General features: G+C 42.5%; 1 protein-coding gene across 1 annotated transcript in view; it reads left to right on the plus strand.

Annotated features, from left to right (window-relative positions):
- Positions 1–23,182, plus strand: part of LOC110492494 (harmonin) — a 57,977-nt gene that overhangs the window by 23,320 nt on the left and 11,475 nt on the right. Inside the window, exons 11-19 of the mRNA XM_090215232.1 lie at positions 2,886–3,028; positions 4,344–4,409; positions 4,747–4,880; positions 5,655–5,734; positions 6,554–6,724; positions 7,512–7,628; positions 7,836–8,594; positions 9,284–9,337; positions 10,696–10,809. Coding sequence (XP_090071358.1) covers positions 2,886–3,028; positions 4,344–4,409; positions 4,747–4,880; positions 5,655–5,734; positions 6,554–6,724; positions 7,512–7,628; positions 7,836–8,594; positions 9,284–9,337; positions 10,696–10,809 — 1,638 coding nt within the window. The remainder of the gene's footprint in view (positions 1–2,885; positions 3,029–4,343; positions 4,410–4,746; positions 4,881–5,654; positions 5,735–6,553; positions 6,725–7,511; positions 7,629–7,835; positions 8,595–9,283; positions 9,338–10,695; positions 10,810–23,182) is intronic.

The following is a 23,182-nucleotide window of genomic DNA, read 5'->3' on the forward strand; positions in this document are numbered from 1 at the left end:
ATAATGTGTATGTCTATCTTTAGAACATTTACCCAGACAAAGTCTGCTTCTGGAGGAGAACATGACTCGGAAAGTCATTCATGACTTTCGGAAAGTCATTTACCAAGGTGGTTGTCATCAGGCCTCAGTTACAGGGCTGTGTTCTTGCCACACGACGTCTCCTCTCATTTACTGCTAGCAGGGGAGGCTCCGTTCAATTGAGAATTGTTCCGGTGTATATGTTCTGTTGCTTTGTGTGCAAACAAGTGCGGAGTGCCTCTTATTGATTCGTCCATATACTTGAGCGAGTTAAAACCGGTGACATACAGTTAACTGCCAAAATAAAGGAAATGCTTGAGTTAAAGAGGGATACAAATTCTTGAAAGCAGGTGCTTCCACACAGGTCTGGTGGCTGAGTTAATTACACTCGTGGGAATGGGCCTATTTGGTTAGGGCTAAATTGAAATGTTTCTTACAGAGGAAATATGAAAAGTATACGCATAACCATGCTAGTGATTGAAAGGGAACAGTTTGGAGATTATGGGAACATAAGGATTTGTTCTTAACCTTTCTGATCTCCCCATCCCGGATCCGGGTTCGTGAATACAGACTCAAGCTCATTACCATAACGCAACGTTAACTATTCATGAAAATCGCAAATGAAATGAAATAAATATGCTAGCTCTCAAGCTTAGCCTTTTGTTAACAACACTGTCATCTCAGATTTTCAAAATATGCTTCTCAACCATTGCAAAACAATCATTTGTGTAACAGTATTGATGGCTAACGTAGCATTTAGCATTAGCATTCAGCTGGCAACATTTACACAAAAAAACAGAAAAGCATTCAAAAAAATCATTTACCTTTGAAGAACTTCAGATGTTTTCATTGAGGAGACTCTCAGATAGCAAATGTTCAGTTTTTCCTGAAAGATTATTTGTTTAGGACAAATCGCTCCGTTTTCTGCGTCACGTTTAGCTATGAAAAAACCCCTGTATCCAGGATTGTGTAAATCTATCAGCAAGCTCATTAGCATAACACAACGTTAACTATTTATGAAAATCGCAAATGAAATGAAATAAATATGCCATCTCTCAAGCTTAGCCTTTTGTAAACAACACTGTCATCTCAGATTTTCAAAATATGCTTCTCAACCATAGGAAAACAATCATTTGTGTAAAAGTAGCTAGCTAGAGTTAGCATTTCGCGTTAGCATTTAGCGTTAGCATTAGCGTTAGCATCCAGCACGCAACATTAACAAAAACATAAAAGCCTTCAAATAAAATCATTTACCTTTGAAGAACTTCTGATGTTTTCAATGAGGATACTCTCAGTTAGATAGCAGATGCTCAGTTTTTCCAAAAAGATTCCTTGTGTATTAGAAATAGCTCCGTTTTATACATCACATTTGGCTACCAAAAAAAATCCATAAATTCAGTCCTCAAAACGCAAACTTTTTTCCAAATTAACTCCATAATATCGACTGAAAACATGGCAAACGTTTTTTAGAATCAAGCCTCAAGGTGTTTTTCACATATCTCTTCATTGATACATCGTTCTTGGAAACATGCTTTCTCTCCTGAATCCCAGGAGAAAATGACCGCACCTGAAGATTACGCACAAATTTAGACAAAGGACACCGGGCGGACCTCTGGAAAATGTAGTCTCTTATGGCCAATCTTCCAATGATATGCCTACAAATACGTCACAATGCTGCTAAGACCTTGGGCGAACGACAGAAAGTGTAGGCTCATTCCTTGCGCAATCACAGCCATATAAGGAGAGAATGGAAAACAGAGCTTCAGAAATTCTGCTAATTCCTGGGTGATGCATCATCTTGGTTTCGCCTGTAGAATGAGTTCTGGGGCACTTACAGACAAAATCTTTGCAGATTCTGAAACTTCAGAGTGTTTTCTTTCCAAAACTGTCAAGAATATGCATAGTCGAGCATCTTTTCGTGACAAAATATCGCGCTTAAAACGGGAACGTTTTTTATCCAAAAATGAAATAGCGCCCCTAGAGCTCTAACTGGTTAAATAAGAATTTGTTCTTAACTGACTTGCCTAGTTAAATAAAGGTTAAAAAAAAATACAAATACAAATAAAAAATGGTTACCCCAAAGGTCTAATCACACAACAGTTTATTTATTTATTTTACTAGGCATGTCAGTTAAAAGCAAATGCTTATTTACAATGATAGCCTAGTCGGTTAACTGCCTTGTTCAGGGGCAGAACGACAGATTTTGACCTTGTCAGGTCCGGGATTTGATCTACCAACCTTTCAGTTACTGGCCCAACGCTCTAACCACTAGGCTACCTGACGCCTCAAATAAGACTGAATCTTGGTTTGTATAGAACACAGTCACGAGCGCATTCAGGTGCGTGTGCTGCAGCACATTTGTCTTTCTCTCAATCGACAAACATCGTCTCATTCTGTTCAGAACAACCCAGGGTGTGATGTCATGTCATCTTGTAACTAACTGTACATCTAACATAGTGATCATAAACGTTGACACTGTTTATGACATGAGTTTTAAGATATGGAAATGTGAGGTGCACATTTGGACTCACGGGCGTTTGACTTGTATGACATCAACGCTGTATTTGTTATAATCCTCAAACGTCTCATCTTTCAAAATACATCGAGTCCTCTTAATTCACAGACAAAAGGTGCCCAATCAGCGGGAGGGATGGGGGGGAGGGGCAACTTGTTGTCGCACGAGTTGCTCCAGTTCAGAACAGGCTGTCAGCCGTATCAAATGTTTGGGTGTCCAACCCCAGAGGCATACATTATATATACAACGTTTGGTAATCGATAGGAGGTTTTTAATTCTAAGGCACAGCAAATGTTTAAAAATTGAGATATTTGAACCCTCTGATGCCCCCCCCCCCCCCCCCCCCCCACAGGGCAGTGAGTTGTTTATGACAGACGAGGAGCGTCTGGCGGTGGAGGCTCGCAGGGAGCTGGACAGACGAGAGTTGATGCACCAGAAAAGGGTTGCCCTGGAGACTAACAAGATGGTCAAGGAGCAGCAGGAGAAAGAGAGGCAGTGAGTGGATATCAGTGGACTGATTGATTGGTTGATTGGTTTAGAGATTTAAAACCCAATTTAAACCACATCATTGGATGTATGGCATTTAAAATCATCAAGGGCAACTCAAAGAAGTGGTCAAACATATTTCCAATGTGGCTGGGGCTTTATCAGAATAGATAAGGCCCTTTGGAGGGAAAACTATTGTACTGAACTATTGTACGGAATAGGCAGCCCAAATAATGATGGGAAGGTTGGAGAGAAAAAGCATCAACACCAGCAATTGATGACTATAAATGATTATTTTATTCAGAGAGCTGAAGCTTTGGCAATTGGGAATTCATAAACTGATATATTTTTTTGCTAAAAGTTATTGTTGTCTGTGCATATGCTTTATGAACAGATTCCTCTCTTGACACACCCAGAGAGAGAGAGGGAGAGCACAGACAATACGTGAGGACTGAAACAAACTGTATGTTGGTTTTCACTTGATAACCCACGTTCAGTTTGCCAAAATAGTCAGGTGCTGACAGCCATAGAGCACAGAGACTTTTATCTCTTGGCTCTGTACACTAGAAAATAACAGGCGTTTCACTAGCAGTGATAGCAATCAGAGACAAGCAAAACAAAATATTCGTTTTTTTTTCCTGATTGACAAATGAGATATACCACTGAGTATGCCAGTGTATATCCTAATATTCAGAACAGCCTCAATTCGTCTGGGCATGGACACTACAAGGTGTCTGAAAGCTTTCCACGGGGATGCTGGCCGATGTTGACCCCGATGCTTCCCACAGTTGTGTCAAGTTGGCTGGATGTCGTTTGGGTGGCGGACAGTTCTTGATGCACACGGGAAACTGTGAAAAACCCAGCAGCGTTGCAAACCCCGTTCAAAGGCACTTCAATATTTTGTCTTGCCCTGTTGCCATCTGAACGGCGCGCACACACACAATCCATGTCTCAATTGTCTCAAGGCTTAAACATCATTCTTTAACCTGTCTCCGCCCCCTTCATCTACACTGATTGAAGTGGATTTAACAAGTTAAATCAATAAGGCATCGTTGCTCTAACCTGGATTCACCTGGTCAGTTTGTCATAGAAAGAGCAGGTGTTCTTAACGTTTTGTACTCTCAGTGTACAAACCTGTCATCAACATAGCTAACATAGTGAATCTATTATACTGACGCTATCTCCAGAAGAAGAGGCTGTAGTATATACAGTGTCTCAGTCCTATACAATTTCAGAATATGTTGTTATTTCCCATAAAATTGGATTTTAGTCATCCATACCGCACATATAAATACATATAAATGTTTCTTTGTGTTGCGAACAGGAGAAAGATGGAGATTTCTCAGAAGACTGCAGAGGAAGAGGAACGCTATCGGAAGGAGATGGAGAAGTGGGTTTTCACCCCGCTTTGCAAATTCATTGCTCTTTCTGTTATATATGTATTGTGTATGTTACGTACGTAATGTTACGCATATGGCTAATTATTTCCGCGGTCAAACAGGCAGATCAGTCAGGGACTGGGAGTATTGCATTAAGGGAACCCAGGATCTATCAAAACGTCACAGACCGTGTAGTTGAGCTCAGAGAGCTTCAGTTCTCTTGTGTGTTCACAACTATATCAGAGAATGTTTAGTTGGGATGACCCAGTGACCTCCTGACCTGTCTGTGTCTATGTGCGCCCGCTTGTGTGGATGCATGCGTTTGTGTGCGTGCCTGTGTGTGCGTAGGATCGAGGCTGCGGAGAGGAAGCACCACAGGGAGTGGGAGGAGGACTGGGCGCCTAGAGAGCAACCCAAAACCAAGAGTCCCTCCCCGGCCCCGCCTGAAATCAACACCGCACCCCCCAAGTCCAAGAACTCTGGTAAGAACAGTAGGTCAGGTGGTACTTCTGATAGTGTCTAATGAATCTGTAGAGCAGGGGTACTCAACTCTGACCCCAGAAGGTCCGGAGCCTGCTGGTTTTCTTTTCTACCTGATAATTAATTGCACACACCTGGTGTCACAGGTCTAAATAAAATCATATTTTATTAGTCACGTGCGCTGAATACAACAGGTGTAGTAGACCTTACAGTGAAATGCTTACTTAAAAAAAAAAAATACAAAGAAGAATAAGAAATAAAAGTAACAAGTAATTAAAGAGCAGCAGCAAAATAACAATAGCGAGACCAAATACAGGGGGGTACCAGTAAAGACCACTGTGCGGGGGGCACCGGTTAGTTGAGGTAATATGTACATGTAGGTAGAGTTATTAAAGGGACTATGCATAGATGATAATAACAGAGAGTAGGGGGGTAATGCAAATAGTCTCGTTAGCCATTTGATTAGCTGTTCAGGAGTCTCATGGCTTGGGGGTAGAAGCTGTTTAGAAGCCTCTTGGACTTACACTTGACGCTTCCTGACTACAGCAGCGCCCCTGACTCGAGGGGAACAATGACAAAATGCAGTGGAACTGTCTTCGAGGTCCAGAGTTGCGTTTGAGGGCTACAGATGAATGAATAGATCCAAGGAAGGCCGTGTAGATCAGCAGAAACTGTAAGGGCCTAGACTTACAGCTGTGTTTCACCTCTTTGCGTGCTGTCTGTCTCCTCTCTTCCTCCACTGTGTGCCGTGCCTCTCTGACTTCCTCCACTGCCAGACATTGGAGCAAGCTCTTTTCAGGCTGACGACGACGATGAAGAGCAGCAGGAGGAGGAGGAGAAGGAAGAGGGGAGTGAAGTGAGTGACGGGTCTCACAGTGTACCCACAGATCGCAGCGTCAGAGACGCACTACAATACCACGCGCTACATGCTCGATTTCCTTTGACAATCAAAACCCACTGACAGGCTCCCACACCTTAGTAGGGATAGCCTGGATGCTAGGCTGTTTCTGCTTTAGCTAGCTGTTCATGTATTTCAGAAACTGCCTAGCGTTCCTCTTAACACGGTGCCATCTTTCTCAATACAACCCCTTGAGCTGTCTTTCTCCTTTCATTTCTGTCGCGTGCAGGTGGATTCAGTTGCCAAACTGTCGCATGCTTTTTCTCCATAGTTGCTGAAAGTTCTGCTCTGAGTCCTCCTTAGCCTGAGTGTCAGTATGTTCCTGCTCTCTACGTGGAATTGTCATGCAATGCAGGTTTGGCTTGACAATGACAGTGGAGTAGGCGAAAGCACAAACAAATCTGGGACCAGGCTAATTCCTGCCTCGGCATCCGAGTGACTCTGTTTGGCATTGTTTTTTCTCTCTCTATAGCTTTCGGATGGTTTTATCGCTACGAAGGGAAGCTGCCCACGCTCCGCAAGGTATTCTGTACGGTCGCGGTTTGGTGTGCTGTGAGATGTGTTCTGTCAAAGCTAACGGACATATTTAACTTTGAGCAAAAATAACATCACTCGTTTACTGGTTCTGTCACCACAGTGCCGTGGCGGTTCTATAATATATTATTGTTGAACCTTACTGTGCAGGTTCTAGTCTTGGTCCTTGTACGGTTTGGACGGTTTGGGGTGGAATGGGTTCTGGTTTCTCCCTGGTTTCTGTAATGATGAATATGAATGATATCTCAGAAAGGAGAGAAGAAGAGGAAGAAGAAGAAGGTGTCCAACACAGACACCCTGCAGGAACAGAGGAAAAACAAGAAGGAGATGGAGTTTGAGCTCAAGCTGGCTGCAGAGAAGGAGGAGATGTATGAACGAGAGAAGCAGCTGAAGATCAGTAGACTGGTGCAGGAGGTAGGAATTGTGATTGGTAGACTGGCGCAGGAGGTAGGAGTAATGATCGGTAGACTGGCGCAGGATGTAGGAGTAATGATCAGTAGACTGGCGCAGGAGGTAGGAGTAATGATCAGTAGACTGGCGCGGGAGGTAGGAGTAATGATCAGTAGACTGGCGCGGGAGGTAGGAGTAATGATCGGTAGACTGGAGCAGGATGTAGGAGTAATGATCAGTAGACTGGCACGGGAGGTAGGAGTAATGATCAGTAGACTGGCGCGGGAGGTAGGAGTAATGATCAGTAGACTGGCGCGGGAGGTAGGAGTAACGATCAGTAGACTGACGCAGGAGGTAGGATTAATGATCAGTAGACTGACGCGGGAGGTAGGAGTAATGATCAGTAGACTGGCGTAGGAGGTAGGATTAATGATCAGTAGACTGGCGCAGGAGGTAGGAGTAATGATCAGTAGACTGACGCAGGAGGTAGGAGTAAGAATCAGTAGACTGGCGCAGGAGGTAGGAGTTCTGTGGAACGTGATTCTGAATGAGTGAGGAAATAACATAAAATGAGAATAGAGTGACTTTCATCTTCTGAGTTGACTTCCCATCAGCACCTTGCCAATAGGGTGGGTCTTCTTTATTCATTTATACTTTGGTGTATGACTAAGCCCTAACCCAGCCTTGAGTTATACAGTATGTTGTTCTATACAAGAGTCAGGGACCCAGCCTTGAGTTATACAGTATGTTGTTCTATACGGGAGTCAGGGACCCAGGCTTGAGTATTGCGTTGCGCTGTGCCGTGCCCCAGGTGTCAGAGACAGAGCGGGAGGATCTGGAGGAGTCAGAGAAGGTGCAGCACTGGGTGGAACGTCTCTGTCAGACACGCCTGGAACAGATTTCCTGTGTGGAGAACGAGTCCCCAGAGGTACATCTAGAACCCCTTCTCTTATCTGTGTATCAACTAGGAACACCGATGGTCCTATCACATCTGATACCTTTGTGTAGTAACTTTTCGTTTTTTCCCTTCTGTTGCTAATTAATATATTTTTCGTAGGCCACAATGCTCTGTGACTGTGTGTACCATGATAGCTCTGTGGTTGTGAGTGTCTGAGAGGCTGGGCTTGTCCTTCAGATGTCCCCTCCTCGGTCTCCTGCCTCTGGGCCCATGGTGAGGCGTTTCCCCGGGGGTCTGCAGCTGGCCACCACTGACCTTGATGATTTGAACTTGGATGAGGTGGACCAGAGCCTGAGGGGGCCCCTGAAGAGACTGGCCCCCACCCAGCCTTCTTCCTCCCAGCCCCCGCCCCCCCTACCTCTCCCTCCACCCTCTCCCAGACTCAACCCCACCATCCCCAACTTCTCTCCTGCCTCACCACGACCATCGCCCCAACGCCTCCCCCCTTCTCCCCCCTCCACCCGCAAGCCCCCTCCCTCTGCTTCCACTGCGGCCTCCAGAGGACGCCAGCCCCCTCCTCCTCCTCCTCCTCCGCCACCCCCACCTCCACCTCCACCCCCACCTCCCCCTCCACCTCCTTTTTCTAAGTACCCTCCTACCTCCATCTCCTCTCACTACCCTCCTACCACAATCTCCCACTTTCCTCCCTCCTCCTCACACTATCCCCCTACCTTCCAGTCCTACAGGCCCCCGTCCTCTCCCCGTCCCTCCCCTCAGCCTCCCCCTCCTCCTTCCCCACCCTCTCCGCCCCCACCCTCCCAGCACCCTGAGGAGCAGCTGGGGGGAGGGTCCCATGGAGGGTACCACCACCACCCCACCAGTCCCCCAGAGACAAGGAGCGAGTGGGAAGGGGGCGGGTACATGCCGAGGGGCGGTTACTACTCGTCCAACGCCAGTGAAATGTCCTACCCCTCCAGCCCTAAGGTAGCCTCCCTGGTGTGACTATGGCTTGGTTTGAAAACAACCCCTAGCCTGTTTCCCTTGCCCTTCCCCCAAAAACGTTTTAAGCAGAGCTGATAGGAGCGGACAGGTGTGAGCAACTACTGTGATGGCACCCACTAAACCACCCAATTGGTTGAGGGAAGAGATGCTGTCACATTCCTGCTAACATCTTGTTCCTTCAGATCTCAGAACATCAAGGGGGCAGGGGAATGTTTAAGGACGGTACTCTGCATGATCTGTGCCGGGAAGATGCATGGTTATTTCATTCATGAAAGGGAGAGGAAACACATCACTGAGTCGCACTGACTGAATGTTGTGAAGAACAATGTCAACTTCCTCTCCGATGAAGTGCAACCATGGAGGCAGTTGTTGGTTTTTATTCGGTCTGTTTGCGGTGGCTCTGATTTTGTATTGTGTTATCGTATTTGACAGCAGTGGGTGTAGAATTGCATGGCGTGACGTGGTGGGTAAGATCGTGTGTAGACGAGAGAAGTTGTGAGTCACGACTGAATAGCTCCTCTTCAAGTGCATGATATCTCCTTTCCTACATGTGTGTTCCATTTGAAACCACCACTGTGTGTGTGTGTGTGTGTGTGTGTGTGTGTGACATTACAATTCCAGTAGTGTTCTATAATGGTCATTCAGGGATAAGTACATGATAATACTGTGTTTTCCTGGTTCAGGTGATGAGAAACACTTCCCATATTAGTGGCATCTCCAATGTAAGCAATTCCCTGGTAAGTCTGCTCCCTCCCGTCATTCGATCTTTGAGAGAGTGGTCAGTGGAGCCTGCCTATATCGCTCCTGTAGTGGAGGAAGTTCTTCTGTGATGTCAGCAAATGTTTAGACAAGCTGGAGAGCTGTTGACTTTAGAGTTCTTCATAGTTCTGGAACATTCCCAGGGCTCTGATCTTACGGGGTTAAACATATACCACATATACAAAAGTTTGGAGTCACTTAGAAAAAAAAGTCAATTCAAATAACATCAAATTGATCAGAAATACAGTGTAGTCATTGTTAATGTTGAAGAGGCGACTCCAGGATGCTGGCCTTCTAGGCAGAGTTGCAAAGAAAAAGCCATATCTCAGACTGGCCAATAAAAATAAAAGATTAAGATGGGCAAAAGAACACAGACACTGGACAGAGGAACTCTACCTAGAAGGCCAGCATCCCAGAGTCGCCTCTTCACTGTTGACGTTGAGACTGGTGTTTTGCGGGTACTATTTAATGAAGCTGCCAGTTGAGGAATTGTGAGGCGTCTGTTTCTCAAACTAGACACTCTAATGTACTTGTCCTCTTACTCAGTTGTTCCCCCCGGGGCCTCCCACTCCTCTTTCTATTCTGGTTATAGCCAGTTTACACTGTTCTGTGAAGGGAGTAGTACACAGCGTTTTACCAGAGCTTCAGTTTCTTGGCAATTTCTCACATGGAATAGCCTTCATTTCTCAGAACAAGAATAGGCTGATGAGTTTCAGAAGAATGTGCCTGGCCATTTTGAGCCTGTAATCGAACCCACAAATGCTGATGTACCAGATACTCAACTAGTCTAAAGAAGGCCAGTTTTATTGCTTCTTTAATCAGCACAACAGTTTTCAGCTGTACTAACATAATTGCAAAAGGGTTTTCTAAAGATCAATTAGCCCTTAAAATGATAAACTTGGATTAGCTAACACAACGTGCCATTGGAACACAGGAGTGATGGTTGCTGGTAATGGGCCTCTGTACACATATGTAGATATTCCTAAAACAATCTGCAGTTTCCAGCTACAAGAGTCATTTACAGCATTAACAATGTCTTCACTGTATTTCCAATCAATTTTATTTTATTTTAATGGACAAATTTTTTTGCTTTTCTTTCAAAAACAAGGACATTTCTAAGTGACCCCAAACTTTTGAACGGTAGTGTATATAGGGTTAAATCACAGGGTTAAAGCTCTGATGTCACTGGTTTTATAATGAGCGGTTTGCTCTGGGTTTTAGCAGTAGAATCCCTATGTTTTCTTATCAATAATGTCCATGGCGCTCTGCTCACTGAAGCCCGCTGTAACCCCATTGTTTGCTGTCCTTTCTGCCACTGCTCGGATGTTCCTAATAGCAAATCGCTCCTAGCCCGCCCAACCAGAGGCGTCAGATGGCCCCTGTCATGTCTAAACCAGTCATGCTGTCCCAGAATCAGTCCCATCGACCTACCCTACACGCTGAGGGCCTGGTAAGAAACACAGACTCAGCACTGTCCGCCTACTCCTCCTCTCTCCCTCTCCCTCTCCCTAAACACCCTCAACCCCTCTCCGCATGCTTGCTGTGTTCTCCTGTCACTCTCCCTAGCCGGGGTGCTACGTTTGTTCACGCTGTTTCTCTGCTGCACCAGACAAGGCTGGTTAGTGTACCGATGCTAACTTCCTTATCAGGAGGCGACCCTGTCATTACTCTGCTCCCAACTGGTCATTTACCATGTGTCATCACCATCCAGAAAAACCAAGAGAGGATCAGGCCTGGCTTTTATATATCGTCCAATTGTGTTGTCAAAGATGAATCCATAAACTGAGAGAGCGTGATAGTCTTTTGCAGTTTAGCTGCAGAACTTCTTAGTAACGGAGTGAAATGATACAGCATCAGAACATGACTCGCCTTCCAATAGTGAGAGGAGTGAGAGTGTATTGTTTCTTTGCCTGTCTGAAATTCGGAATACATTGATGTTCCCGATAGGTTGTCTATAGGTTGTCTGAGTCTTTGCGATGCTATTCATCTGAAAGGGGACAGGTCCACGGGGGTGAATGGTAGGAGAGCGATTGCTGAAAGACCAGTGGGACGGAATCGAAGCAGCAGCGGCTTAGATCACCAGACCAACCCAAGCCGTTATCCAGAATGCCTTATGAGTCAGAGTCACAGAAACGGAGGAGAAGCTCTGCTGCAGTTTGATAGATGCTGAGACCCTCTCAAGCCCCACTGTCCGTCTGTAAGACTGACGCTCTATCTGCTGCTATTTAGACCACACAGGATGCCCATCTCAGCCCGTCTCTCCCTCCTGTCATAAGTGCCTGTTGATTAAATGGATGGCCACCACCCGTGGATATAGCCTACAGTACAGTTTAGGTGCAGTCCGTTTCAGGCTCTGGCGTTTGGTGACTGCTGTGTTAGCACTCAAAAGATGTCGCATAAAGTTGACTTTTCCGTTTTTTCAATTGTTTTATTATTTTCACTGCGTCAAACGTTTTGGCTTTGCAGCCTTCTTCAAGTCTGTAGGTAATATTTTTCGTTCAAAACAGAATTTATAGGCCACAGGTGAGCAATTTAAACCCTGTCCTTATCAAGAACACTGTCCATTTCATATTTTGCATATCATTTATGAGTTAGGCTCACATATTTATGAACGACCTAGCCTGATGCCCTTTGTGGTAAGCTATCTCGTACATGTATATAGTGTATCCAAATGAGCAGATGGTTCACGTCTCATAACCCCAATTGCTCTTTGTGCCCGCTCCCGTACCCTATAATTCTGTATTTCTTTGCATTTGTTTGCGTGTAGACCAGAGAATCTGATTGGCAGATGAGTGGCAACCCCGATTAGAAGCACCTGTTGCTCGTCAGTTGCTCACCTGTGTTCCCTGTAAATGCTGATCATTAAAAGCTGAAACGTCTGTGTACGCTACTGCTGATGCAAATAAAATAATAAACCAAATCGAAAAATGATATCAGCCTTACACAACATCTTTTTGAGTGCAGACCCATCACATCTTTTTGCTTATATGAGTTTACAGGTTTTACGCACCAACCAAAGTTCTGGGAGAGCACGATGGTCCCCTTTTGATTGGCGGCTGTGTTAGCTCTAGAAGATCCAAAGCATTTAGCTACAGTCTAGTTAGGATTCAGATTAGATAGTGTGGTACCAACATGGACGATTATTTCTCTACCACTTGTAACGTGAAGTTGATCCCAGGTGAAGGTTTTGCTGATGTTGACAGAGAGACAGACTTTAAAAAAAAATGTTTTTAAGTTCACCTTTATTTAACTAGGCAAGTCAGTTAAGAACAAATTCTTATTTACAATGACGGCCTACTCCGGCCAAACCCAGACAATGCTGGGCCGATTGTGATAGTTGACCATCTAGTATTTATAATCAACCTGTCGTGACTTTATTTTCATTAAGCTGATGACTGTTATTTATTTAATCCACTAACTATGTTTAATTGTTAAATTGTTAAAACTAAATTGATCATGTAACAACTAACTCATTAGGAATTTGGGGCACCACGGAAGAGGTTGTTTAAAGAGTTACCATCTCCCGAATTAAACTCTATAAGATATATCTATTACATCGATAAACAGTCATCTTATTAATCATTACCTCTTATCATTATGAACAGTCGTAACCTCATGCATCTACAAAAACACCAGCCTTACTCATGATTCAGTACTACACAAATTGGTTGAATAATTTATTTACAAGTTAACTAAATAATAACAGGATAACATACACACTTAATACATGAGACAAAGGTCCCTGGCGGACTTCTACAATATGGTGGCTTTTTACAAAACGACATGGAGAGAGAGAGAAAGAGAAAAAGACACTTATCGTCGATACATTTCAGAACTATTCTCACATTAATCATATAGTTTGCACACAAACCACTGCCCGTTTGGAATAAGAGATCATGAATGTATTTACATGTGAGTGCCTTTGTTCGGTCGGGACCAACCCTCCTTAGGAAGGTTGTTGGCCTTTCAGTGGCAAGCTGTATGGCTCTGATTGTCTGAAAGGGGTCTCCACTTTCCCGTCTTCTACTATTGTTCACTCTGGAAGATAGCTAGCCAGCCGTGTCGACGGTTCCCATTGGTGATGAGCGTAGTAGGATAGTGTCACTTAGATTCGCTTTTCTAGATATTTGACTCAAGACAGCTAATCAACTGTCTCAGTGATTGTCTGGGAGGTGAGCTTCTCGCCTACACCTCGTGTTGATTATTCACCATTTGGACCACGATGGACATAAGCTGCAGCTCGCCGTCTCACTTGTCTAAAGGAAGGTGAGTTTATTTCTTCACCTCGTGTTGAGGTTCAAAGTTACAACCTTTTCATACATGTAGCTACCGCCTCACGTTTCCTGGTCTGATGTTAATCTCTGTTGGCAAGCCTTTTATGTCCTCTGGCCGAAGTGGACGGTTCCGTCCGTCTGACACTCTCTCTGACCTTATCGGGGCGTGGCTACCTACTTATGCACAGTTTATAGGAGATAGATTCTCTTATACCTCCTAAAATCACTTTCATATCTTAACAACAATACTTTCTTAATATGTCATATTATATGCACAATGTATTGGATGGAAACTTGACAGATAAAGGGGATATACTTTCCAAGTTACAGTATTACGTCCGTACAGTTTTTAATTACATTTTATTTGTCACATGGTTAGCAGATGATAATGTGAGTGTAGTGAAATGCTTGTGCTTCTAGTACAGACAGTGCAGTAATATCTAACATTTCCCCAACAACTACCTAATACACACAAATCTAAAGGGGTGAATGAGAATATGTACATGTAAGTATATGGATGAGCGATTGCTGAGCAGCATAAGCAAGGTGCAGTAGATGGTATAAAATACAGTATATACATGTGATAGGAGTAATGTAAGATATGTAAACATTATTAAAGTGGCATTATTTAGAGTGAATTGTATAAAGTGACTAAAGATTAATTTATTAAAGTGGCCAGTGATTGGGTCTCAATGTAGTCAGCAGCCTCTCTGAGTTAGTGATTGCTCTTTAGCAGTCTGATGGCCTTGAGATAGAAGCTGTTTTTCAGTTTCTCAGTCCCAGCTTTGATGCATCTGTACTGACCTCGCCTTTTGGATGATAGTGGTGTGAACAGGCTGTGGCTCGGGTGGTTGATGTCCTTGATGATCTTTTTGGCCTTCCTGTGACATCGGGTGCTGTTGGTGTCATGGAGGGCAGGTAGGTTGCCCCCGGTGATGCGTTGTGCAGACTGCACCACCCTCTGGAGAGCCTTGCGGTTGAGGGTGATGAAGTTGCCGTACCAGGCTGTAGTTTTCTTTAGCTCCCCACTGACCATTCCCCATATTCTTATGTTAGAATTATTGTTCCAGTATTCACTTTTGATGTGCTAGAGTTTTGGCCGGAAAACTTCTGTGAAACAAAGAACATTCCTTGGGTTAAATACTGGAGTGGGAGAGAAAGTCTCCTTCTCCTGTAATTTATGACAGGGTGTGAACTGTCAACCCCCCAGGAGCCCCCCCCCCCCCCCTGCCCGTGGGAGAGAGAGGGCCTTGTTATTGTCATCCATTGCCAAGCTGATCTGACCCGTTCAGATCCTCACAGGACAGTCATGACACACCCTAAGGCACAGAGGGAGGGAAGGAGCTTGGGGGGAGGGGGGGTGTCGTAGTGTCAATCTCTAATGACTACTGTCTGGTTCCTGTGTTACAGCCCCCGGAGATGCTGAAACGGATGGTGACGTATAACAACTCCTTTAGGTCCAACAACAAGAGACAAGTAATCCATACCCATCACCACCTTCTACCCTGACTGTGCTCTCCTCTGCTCTGAGTGGTTCTCAGTAGTTTAGTGGCTGTTTTCCCTTGTTCTTTCTCATCTAAATCAATCCACCTTTCTTCCTCAGAGTGACGTGTGGAGTGACTGCCTCCTTTATTTCCCTGGTTCCCAACCTGTCCTATCTGTTGGATGCAGTAGTCCCTTGTACACATTCGATAGCTCAACTAAATTGACTGTGGAAGTTAAGTATTATGTACATGCATTGGGCCTTCTTTTGTCTCAAGGTAGATATGCAGAGAGTGTGGATGCTGAGTAGTGTAGATATGTGGTTGTACGTCTTCTTTTTAGTGTTCAGGTTGCCCTGAACTGAACTGAACTGACAGTCCATTGTCCCGCTGTAAATGGCATATTAGTGTTCGATACAAACTGAGACCACAACCAACTTCCTGTGCAATGGGAAGAAGGGCCTCCATGTTTTTACTCGACCCTACAGATCATGCTTATTGTCATTAAAAACCTTGAGTTGACATTCCTTGCCTTAAAATAAACTCTGTGGCACCCTGCTATTGCACATATTCTGCACTATAGCTGGTGGAAAGTAGTGCACTATATCGGGAATATGATGCAAACTTTTGTACCGCAGAGAGCATCAATGTCATTGCAATAAATTGGCTTCTCATTCAGCCAGATTTAATTAACGTTCATTCTGACTCCCTCAGACTGATGTCTCCAGTCATGAAGGACGCTTTACAATTAAATTGGCATTTGTTTCAAACTGGGAGACGTCTGCTTTTTGAAATGGAAAATTGCAATGATTGAGACATGATACGTGTTCTCTTTCTCCTGAATTGAGATTGAGGAGCTGTGGCCCTCAGATTTTGAAGGCCCCAAATGACGGTGTTTTTGTGCGTGTATATCAATGAGGCCTGTCCTAGAGGAGAAGGAAGAGCCTTTAGATGTCACACAGAGATGCATTGAATATTTTTATTTAACCTTTCTTTAACTAGGCAAGTCATTTAAGGACAAATTCTTTTTTACAACGACAGCCTAGGAACAGTGGGTTAACTGCCTTGTTCAGTGGTGGAACAACTTATTTTTACCTTGTCAGCTCAGGGATTCGATCTAGAAACCTTTCAGTTATTGGCCCAATGCTCTAACCACTAGACTACCTGCCACCCCAATGCCTGTTCTGTTTTTCCTTCAGAATTGGCATCTCCTTTTACAATGTTTTGAAGTGAAAATAAGAAATGCTGTCGCTATCTCGCCTTACAAGACAAGGTTCTTGAACAGTAGAGCAAACAGAAAAACTGATATTTGGAAAGTCTTGGTAGGACAATGGAAGTTTACTTCAAAAACATCTATATTTTATAGTAGGAACCAATGTGTTGAAACACTGAAATGTGTTGGTTTTAACAATAACATCTAGATTTTATAGTAGGAACCAATGTGTTGAAACACTGAAATGTGTTGGTTTTAACAATAACATCTAGATTTTTTGAAGCAACATTTTTATTTCATGAGTTGCTAAATACACTGAGTGTACAAACATTAGGAACACCTGCTCTTTCCATGACACACTGACCAGGTGAATCCAGGTGAATAGCTATGATCACTTACTGATGTCACTTGTTAAACCCACTTCAATAAGTGTAGATGAAGGGGAGTAGACAGGTTAAATAATTATTTTTAGCCATGAGACAATTGGGACATGGATTGCGTGTGTGCCATTCAGAGGGTGAATGGGCAAGACAAAATATTTCAGTGCCTTTGAATGGAGTATGGTAGTATGCAGTGTTGGGTACGTTACTTTCAAAATGTAATCCGTTACAGTTACTAGTTACCTGTCCAAAATTGTAATCCGTAACATAACCTTTGGATTACCCAAACACAGTAACGTAATCTAATCACATCGTTACTTTTAGATTACTTTCTCCTTAAGAGGCATTAGAAGAAGAGAATGTATATTACCAATTGAACAACATCTATTGCAGGATAAATCAATGTTAAAGTTTACATAGCTGGCCATATATAGATGTTAAATTTTACTTTATGGGTTGGTTAAATGTAGGCTTCTTCTAACCCATCGCTTTCTACTGCATATAATAATAATACAATTAAATTATATCTTTACATTAAAAAACAGTCATTCCAATAAATGTTATAACCTTTGATCTTCAGGAATAGGATTTGGAAATTTGGAAGTATAGATTAGCCAAATTGTTTTACCTGAGCACTAAGGACTTATTAGCCAGCCCCACTCGGTTGTTTATGATTTTGTTGTCATGGAGGACTGATTGAGCTTATTGATTTGAGTTAAAAAATAAATGCTGCTTTGATCACTACTGAAAAGTGCTAATTACATGTGAAAAATGAATGGCATTTGCTGCCTTTGCTATACTGTAGGACTATTGTTTACCTTTTTGTTGGTGACACTTTGATATCTTGATAATATGCAGCTGTTTAAAGGGCAAATCCACAGATGAAACTAAAAAACCGTCGCCCCACCTCTGTTTTTGCAAAAAGCTGAGGGATGGGCCTGGATGCAAGGACTGACTATCCATGATATCAAAATGATTGTTTTAACCATGTTATGAGGCCATACAGTGTTTGTTTACATTTACAATGCTTACAAATATTTAGAGAAAACCTGCTTATATTTTGGGTTCTCATGGAGTGTAACACTTGAACTAAGCTTATGAGGCATTTATAAGTTATATTATTCAAGAATCAAAGGATATACAGTTGAAGTCGGAAGTTTATATACACCTTAGCCAAATACATTTAAACTCAGTTTTTCACAATTCCTGACATTAAATCCTGGTAAAAAATTCCCTGTCTTAGGTCAGGATCACCACTTTATTTTAAGAATGTGAAATGTTAGAATAATAGTAGAGAGAATTATTTATTCCAGCTTTTATTTATTTCATCACATTCCCAGTGGGTCAGAAGTTTACATACACTCAATTAGTATTTGGTAGCATTGCCTTTAAATTGTTTAACCTGGGTCAAATGTTTTGGGTAGCCTTCCACAAGCTTCCCACAATAAGTTGTGTGAATTCTGGCCCATTCCTCCTGGCAGAGCTGGTGTAAATGAGACAGGTTTGTAGGCCTTCTTGCTCGCGCACGCTTTTTCAGTTCTGCCCACAAATTGTCTATAGGATTGAGGTCAGGGCTTTGTGATGGCCACTCCAATACCTTGACTTTGTTGTCCTTAAGCCATTTTGCCACAGCTTTGGAAGTATAATTGGAGTCATTGTCCATTTGGAAGACCCATTTGCGATCAAGCTTTAACTTCCTGACTGATGTCTTGAGATGTTGCATCAACATATCCACATTATCTTCCCTCCTCATGATGCCATCTATTTTGTGAAGTGTACCAGTCCCTCCTGCAGCAAAAGCACCCCCATAACATGATGCTGCCACCCCCGTGCTTCACGGTTGGGATGGTGTTCTTCGGCTTACAAGCATCCTCCTTTTTCCTCCAAACATAACGATGGCCGTTATGGCCAAACAGTTCTATTTTTGTTTCATCAGACCAGAGGACATTTCTTCAAAAAGTACGATCTTTGTCCCCATGTGCAGTTGCAAACCGGAGTCTGGCTTTTTTATGGCAGTTTTGGAGCAGTGGCTTCTTCCTTGCTGAGTGGCCTTTCAGATTATGTCAATATATACTGTGGATATAGATACTTTTGTACCTGTTTCCTCTAGAGGTCGACCGATTATGATTTTTCAACGCCGATACCAATACCGATTATTGGAAGACCAAAAAAAAAAACGATGCCGATTAATCGGTCGATTTAAAAAAAAAAAACATTTATTTGTAATAATGACAATTACAACAATACTGAATGAACACTTATTTTAACTTAATATAATACATCAATAAAATCAATTTAGCCTCAAATAAATAATGAAACATGTTCAATTTTGTTTAAATAATGCAAAAACAAAGTGTTGGAGAAGAAAGTAAAAATGCAATATGTGCCATGTAAGAAAGCTAACGTTTAAGTTCCTTGCTCAGAACATGAGAACATATGAAAGCTGATGGTTCCTTTTAACATGAGTCTTCAATATTCCCAGGTAAGAAGTTTTAGGTTGTAGTTATTATAGGATTTATAGGACTATTTCTCTCTATACCATTTGTATTTCATATACCTTTGACTATTGGATGTTCTTATAGGCACTTTAGTATTGCCAGTGTAACAGTATAGCTTCCGTCCCTCACCTCGCCCCTACCTGAGCTCGAACCAGGAACACATCGACAACAGCCACCCTCAAAACAGCGTTACCCATGCAGAGCAAGGGGAATAACTACTCCAAGTCTCAGAGCGAGTGACGATTGAAACGCTATTAGAGCACACCCCGCTAACTAGCTAGCCATTTCACATTGGTTACACCAGCCTAATCTCGGGAGTTGATGGGCTTGAAGTCATAACAGTGCAATGCTTGAAGCACAGCAAAGGGCTGCTGGCAAAATGCACAAAAGTGCTGTTTGAATGAATGCTGCCTGCTGGTGCCCACCATCGCTCAGTCAGACTGCTCTATCAAATCATAGACTTAATTATAACATAATAACATACAGAAATACGAGCCTTAGGTCATTAATATGGTCGAATCCGGAAACTATCATCTCGAAAACAAGACGTTTATTCTTTCAGTGAAATACGGAACCGTTCCGTATTTTATCTAACGGGTGGCATCCATAAGTCTAAATATTCCTGTTACATTGCACAACCTTCAATGTTATGTCATAATTACGTAAAATTCTGGCAAATTAGGCGGCCCAAACTTTTGCATATGCACTGACTCTACGTGCAATGAACGCAAGAGAAGTGACACAATTTCACCTGGTTAATATTGCCTGCTAACCTGGATTTATTTTAGCTAAATATGCAGGTTTAAAAATATATACTTCTGTCTATTCATTTTAAGAAAGGCATTGATGTTTATGGTTAGGTACACATTGGAGCAAGGACAGTCCTTTTTCGCGAATACGCACCGCATCGCTTATATGCAACGCAGGACACGCTAGATAAACTAGTAATATCATCAACCATGTGTAGTTAACTAGTGATTATGATTGATTGACTGTTTTTTATAAGATAAGTTTAATGCTAGCTAGCAACTTACCTTGCCTTTCTGCATTCGTGTAACAGGCAGACTCCTCGTGGAGTGCAATGAGAAGCAGGTGGTTGGACTAGTTAACTGTAAGGTTGAAAGATTGAATCCCCGAGCTGACAAGGTAAAAATCTGTCGTTCTGCCAATGAACAAGGTACTTTACCCACCGTTCCTAGGCCGTCATTGAAAATAAGAATGTGTTCTTAACTGACTTGCCTAGTTAACTTCTTATGGCTGCAATCCCGGTAACGGGAGCGATATGACAACAGCCAGTGAACGTGCAGGGCGCTATTTTCAAAACATCAAAAATTTCATAATTAAAATTCCTCAAACATACATGAATCGCATACCATTTTAAAGCTCTTCTTGTTGTTAATCCCACCACAGTGTCTGATTTCAAATATGCTTTACAGCAAAAGCACCACAAACGATTATGTTAGGTCACCACATATAGCCACAGAAAAACATAGCCATTTCTTTCCAGCCAAAGAGAGGAGTTTCAAAAAGCACAAATAGAGATTAAATTAATCACTAACCTTTTGATGATCTTCATCAGATGACACTAATAGGACTTCATGTTACACAATACATGTATGTTTTGTTTGATAAGGTTCATATTTATCAAAATATGAGTTTACATTGGTGCGTTACATTCACTAGTTCCAAAAACATCCAATGATTTTGCATAGCCACATCATTCAACAGAAATACTCATCATAAATGTAGATGATAATGCAAGTTATACACATGGAATTATGGATATAGCTCTCCTTAATGCAACCGCTGTGTCTGATTTTTTTTTTTAAATGTACGGAATAAGCCAGTCATGCAATAATCTGAGACGGCGCTCAGAAAAATTTGTCACAATTAGCCAGCATGTTGACGTCAACATAAACAAGAAATTACATGATAAATATTCCCTTACCTTTGATGATCTACATCAGAAAGCACTCCAGGAATCCCAGGTCCACAATAAATGTTTGTTTTGTTCGATAATGTCCGTTATTTATGTCCAAATACCTTATTTTGTTAGCGCATTTGGTATACATATCCAAATGCTCATTCTGGTCAGCGTTACATCGGACAAAAACTTCAAAAAGTTATATTACAGGTCGAAGAAAAATTTCAAACTAAGTGCAGAATCAATCATTAGGATGTTTTTAACATATAGCTTCAATAAAGTTCCAACCGGAGTATTCCTTCTTGTATTCATGAGCAATGGAACGCAAGTGGGTACCATGAGGAATAAGCGTGATCAGAAAATGGCTGACTGCCAGACACCTGAAAGATTCTGCTATTATTCACTCCCACAACACCATAGAAGTCTCATTAAAATTTCTATTGATGGTTGACATCTAGTGGAACCCCAAGGCAGTGCAACATCATTAATATCGCAAGTGGATTTCATTGGGGACACTGGTGAATACATACAAAGCTGAGATTTTTTCACTTCCTGTTTTGATTTCTCCTCAGGATTTTGCTTGCCAAATGAGTTCTGTTATACTCACAGACATCATTCAAACAGTTTTAGAAACTTTATAGTGTTTTATATCCAATACTAATAATAATAATATGCATATATTAGCAACTGAGACTGAGGAGCAGGCCGTTTACTTTGGGCAACTTATTCATCCAAGCTACTCAATACTGCCCCCAGCCATAAGAAGTTAAATAAAGATTAAATAAAGGTGTAAAAAAAAAAAAAATGGCCGAATCGGTGTCCAAAAATACCGATTTCCAATTGTTATGAAAACTTGAAATCGGCCCTAATTAATCGGCCATTCCGATTAATCGGTCGACTTCTAGTTTCCTCCAGCGTCTTCACAAGGTCCTTTGCTGTTGTTCTGGGATTGGTTTGCACTTTTCGCACCAAAGTACGTTCATCTCTAGGAGACAGAATGCGTCTCCTTCCTGAGCGGTATGACGGCTGCGTGGTCCCATGGTGTTTATACTTGCGTACTATTGTTTGTACAGATGAACGTGGTACCTTTAGGCGTTTGGAAATTGCTCCCAAGGATGAACCATACTTGTCAAGGTCTACAATTTTTTTTTCTGAGGTCTTGGCTGATTTCTTTTGATTTTCCCATGATGTCAAGCAAAGAGGCACTGATTTTGAAGGCCTATTCCTGCTCTTTTCCAGCATTCCATCAAACCCATTTGGTGTGTCATCATAGTGGTCTCTGACTTGTGGTCAGACTTGCTCAGGTGGAACAAATTTAATCTTCCGCCTTTTTTCAACGTTGATTTGAATGTCATTGAGAAAACAGAGGAGTGTCAAAGATTTTTCAAAAGTATCTGTAATCTGATTACAATATTTTTGCTGGTAATTTAACGGATTACAGTTACCGTTTTTTTTGGTAACCCCTTACATGTAACGGATTACGTTACTCCCCAACCCTGTAGGCGCACCAGGCTTGAGTGTGTCAAGAACTGTAACGCTGCTGGGTTTTTCACGCTCAGTTTCCTGTGTGTATCAAGAATGGTCCACCACCCAAACGACATCCAGCCAGCTTGACACAACTGTGGAAAGCATCGGAGTCAACATGGGCCAGCATCCCTGTGGAACACTTTCGACACCTTGTAGAGTCCATGCCACGACGAACCGAGGCTGTTCTGGGGGAAAGGGGGGGGGGGGGTGTTCCTAATGTTTTGTACACTCCGTGTGTATAGTTAGCCTTCTCTCTACAGTCGCATAGACCTTGTCATCACTTTATTTTTCAGAGCTGGAGAGACATGGAAAATGAGTCCACAGCCTTGGTTTTTTTTGTATTATAACATTCATCAATTTGAAATACCATTTAAAGACAGAAGTGGTTGTCAAAGGAAATCTAGCCCTTGTACACTCACCACACTCGTTCTCTGTTAGAACCTAATTACATCATTACATGCCAACGTCATTTAGAAAAGTAATACGCCACATTGCCCTGGTTCGGGTTGAACCTATGAAGTTTTAC

The sequence above is a fragment of the Oncorhynchus mykiss genome, chromosome 2 (assembly GCF_057628025.1).
Source record: "Oncorhynchus mykiss isolate SJ-2025 chromosome 2, ASM5762802v1, whole genome shotgun sequence".
Lineage (NCBI taxonomy): Eukaryota > Metazoa > Chordata > Actinopteri > Salmoniformes > Salmonidae > Oncorhynchus > Oncorhynchus mykiss.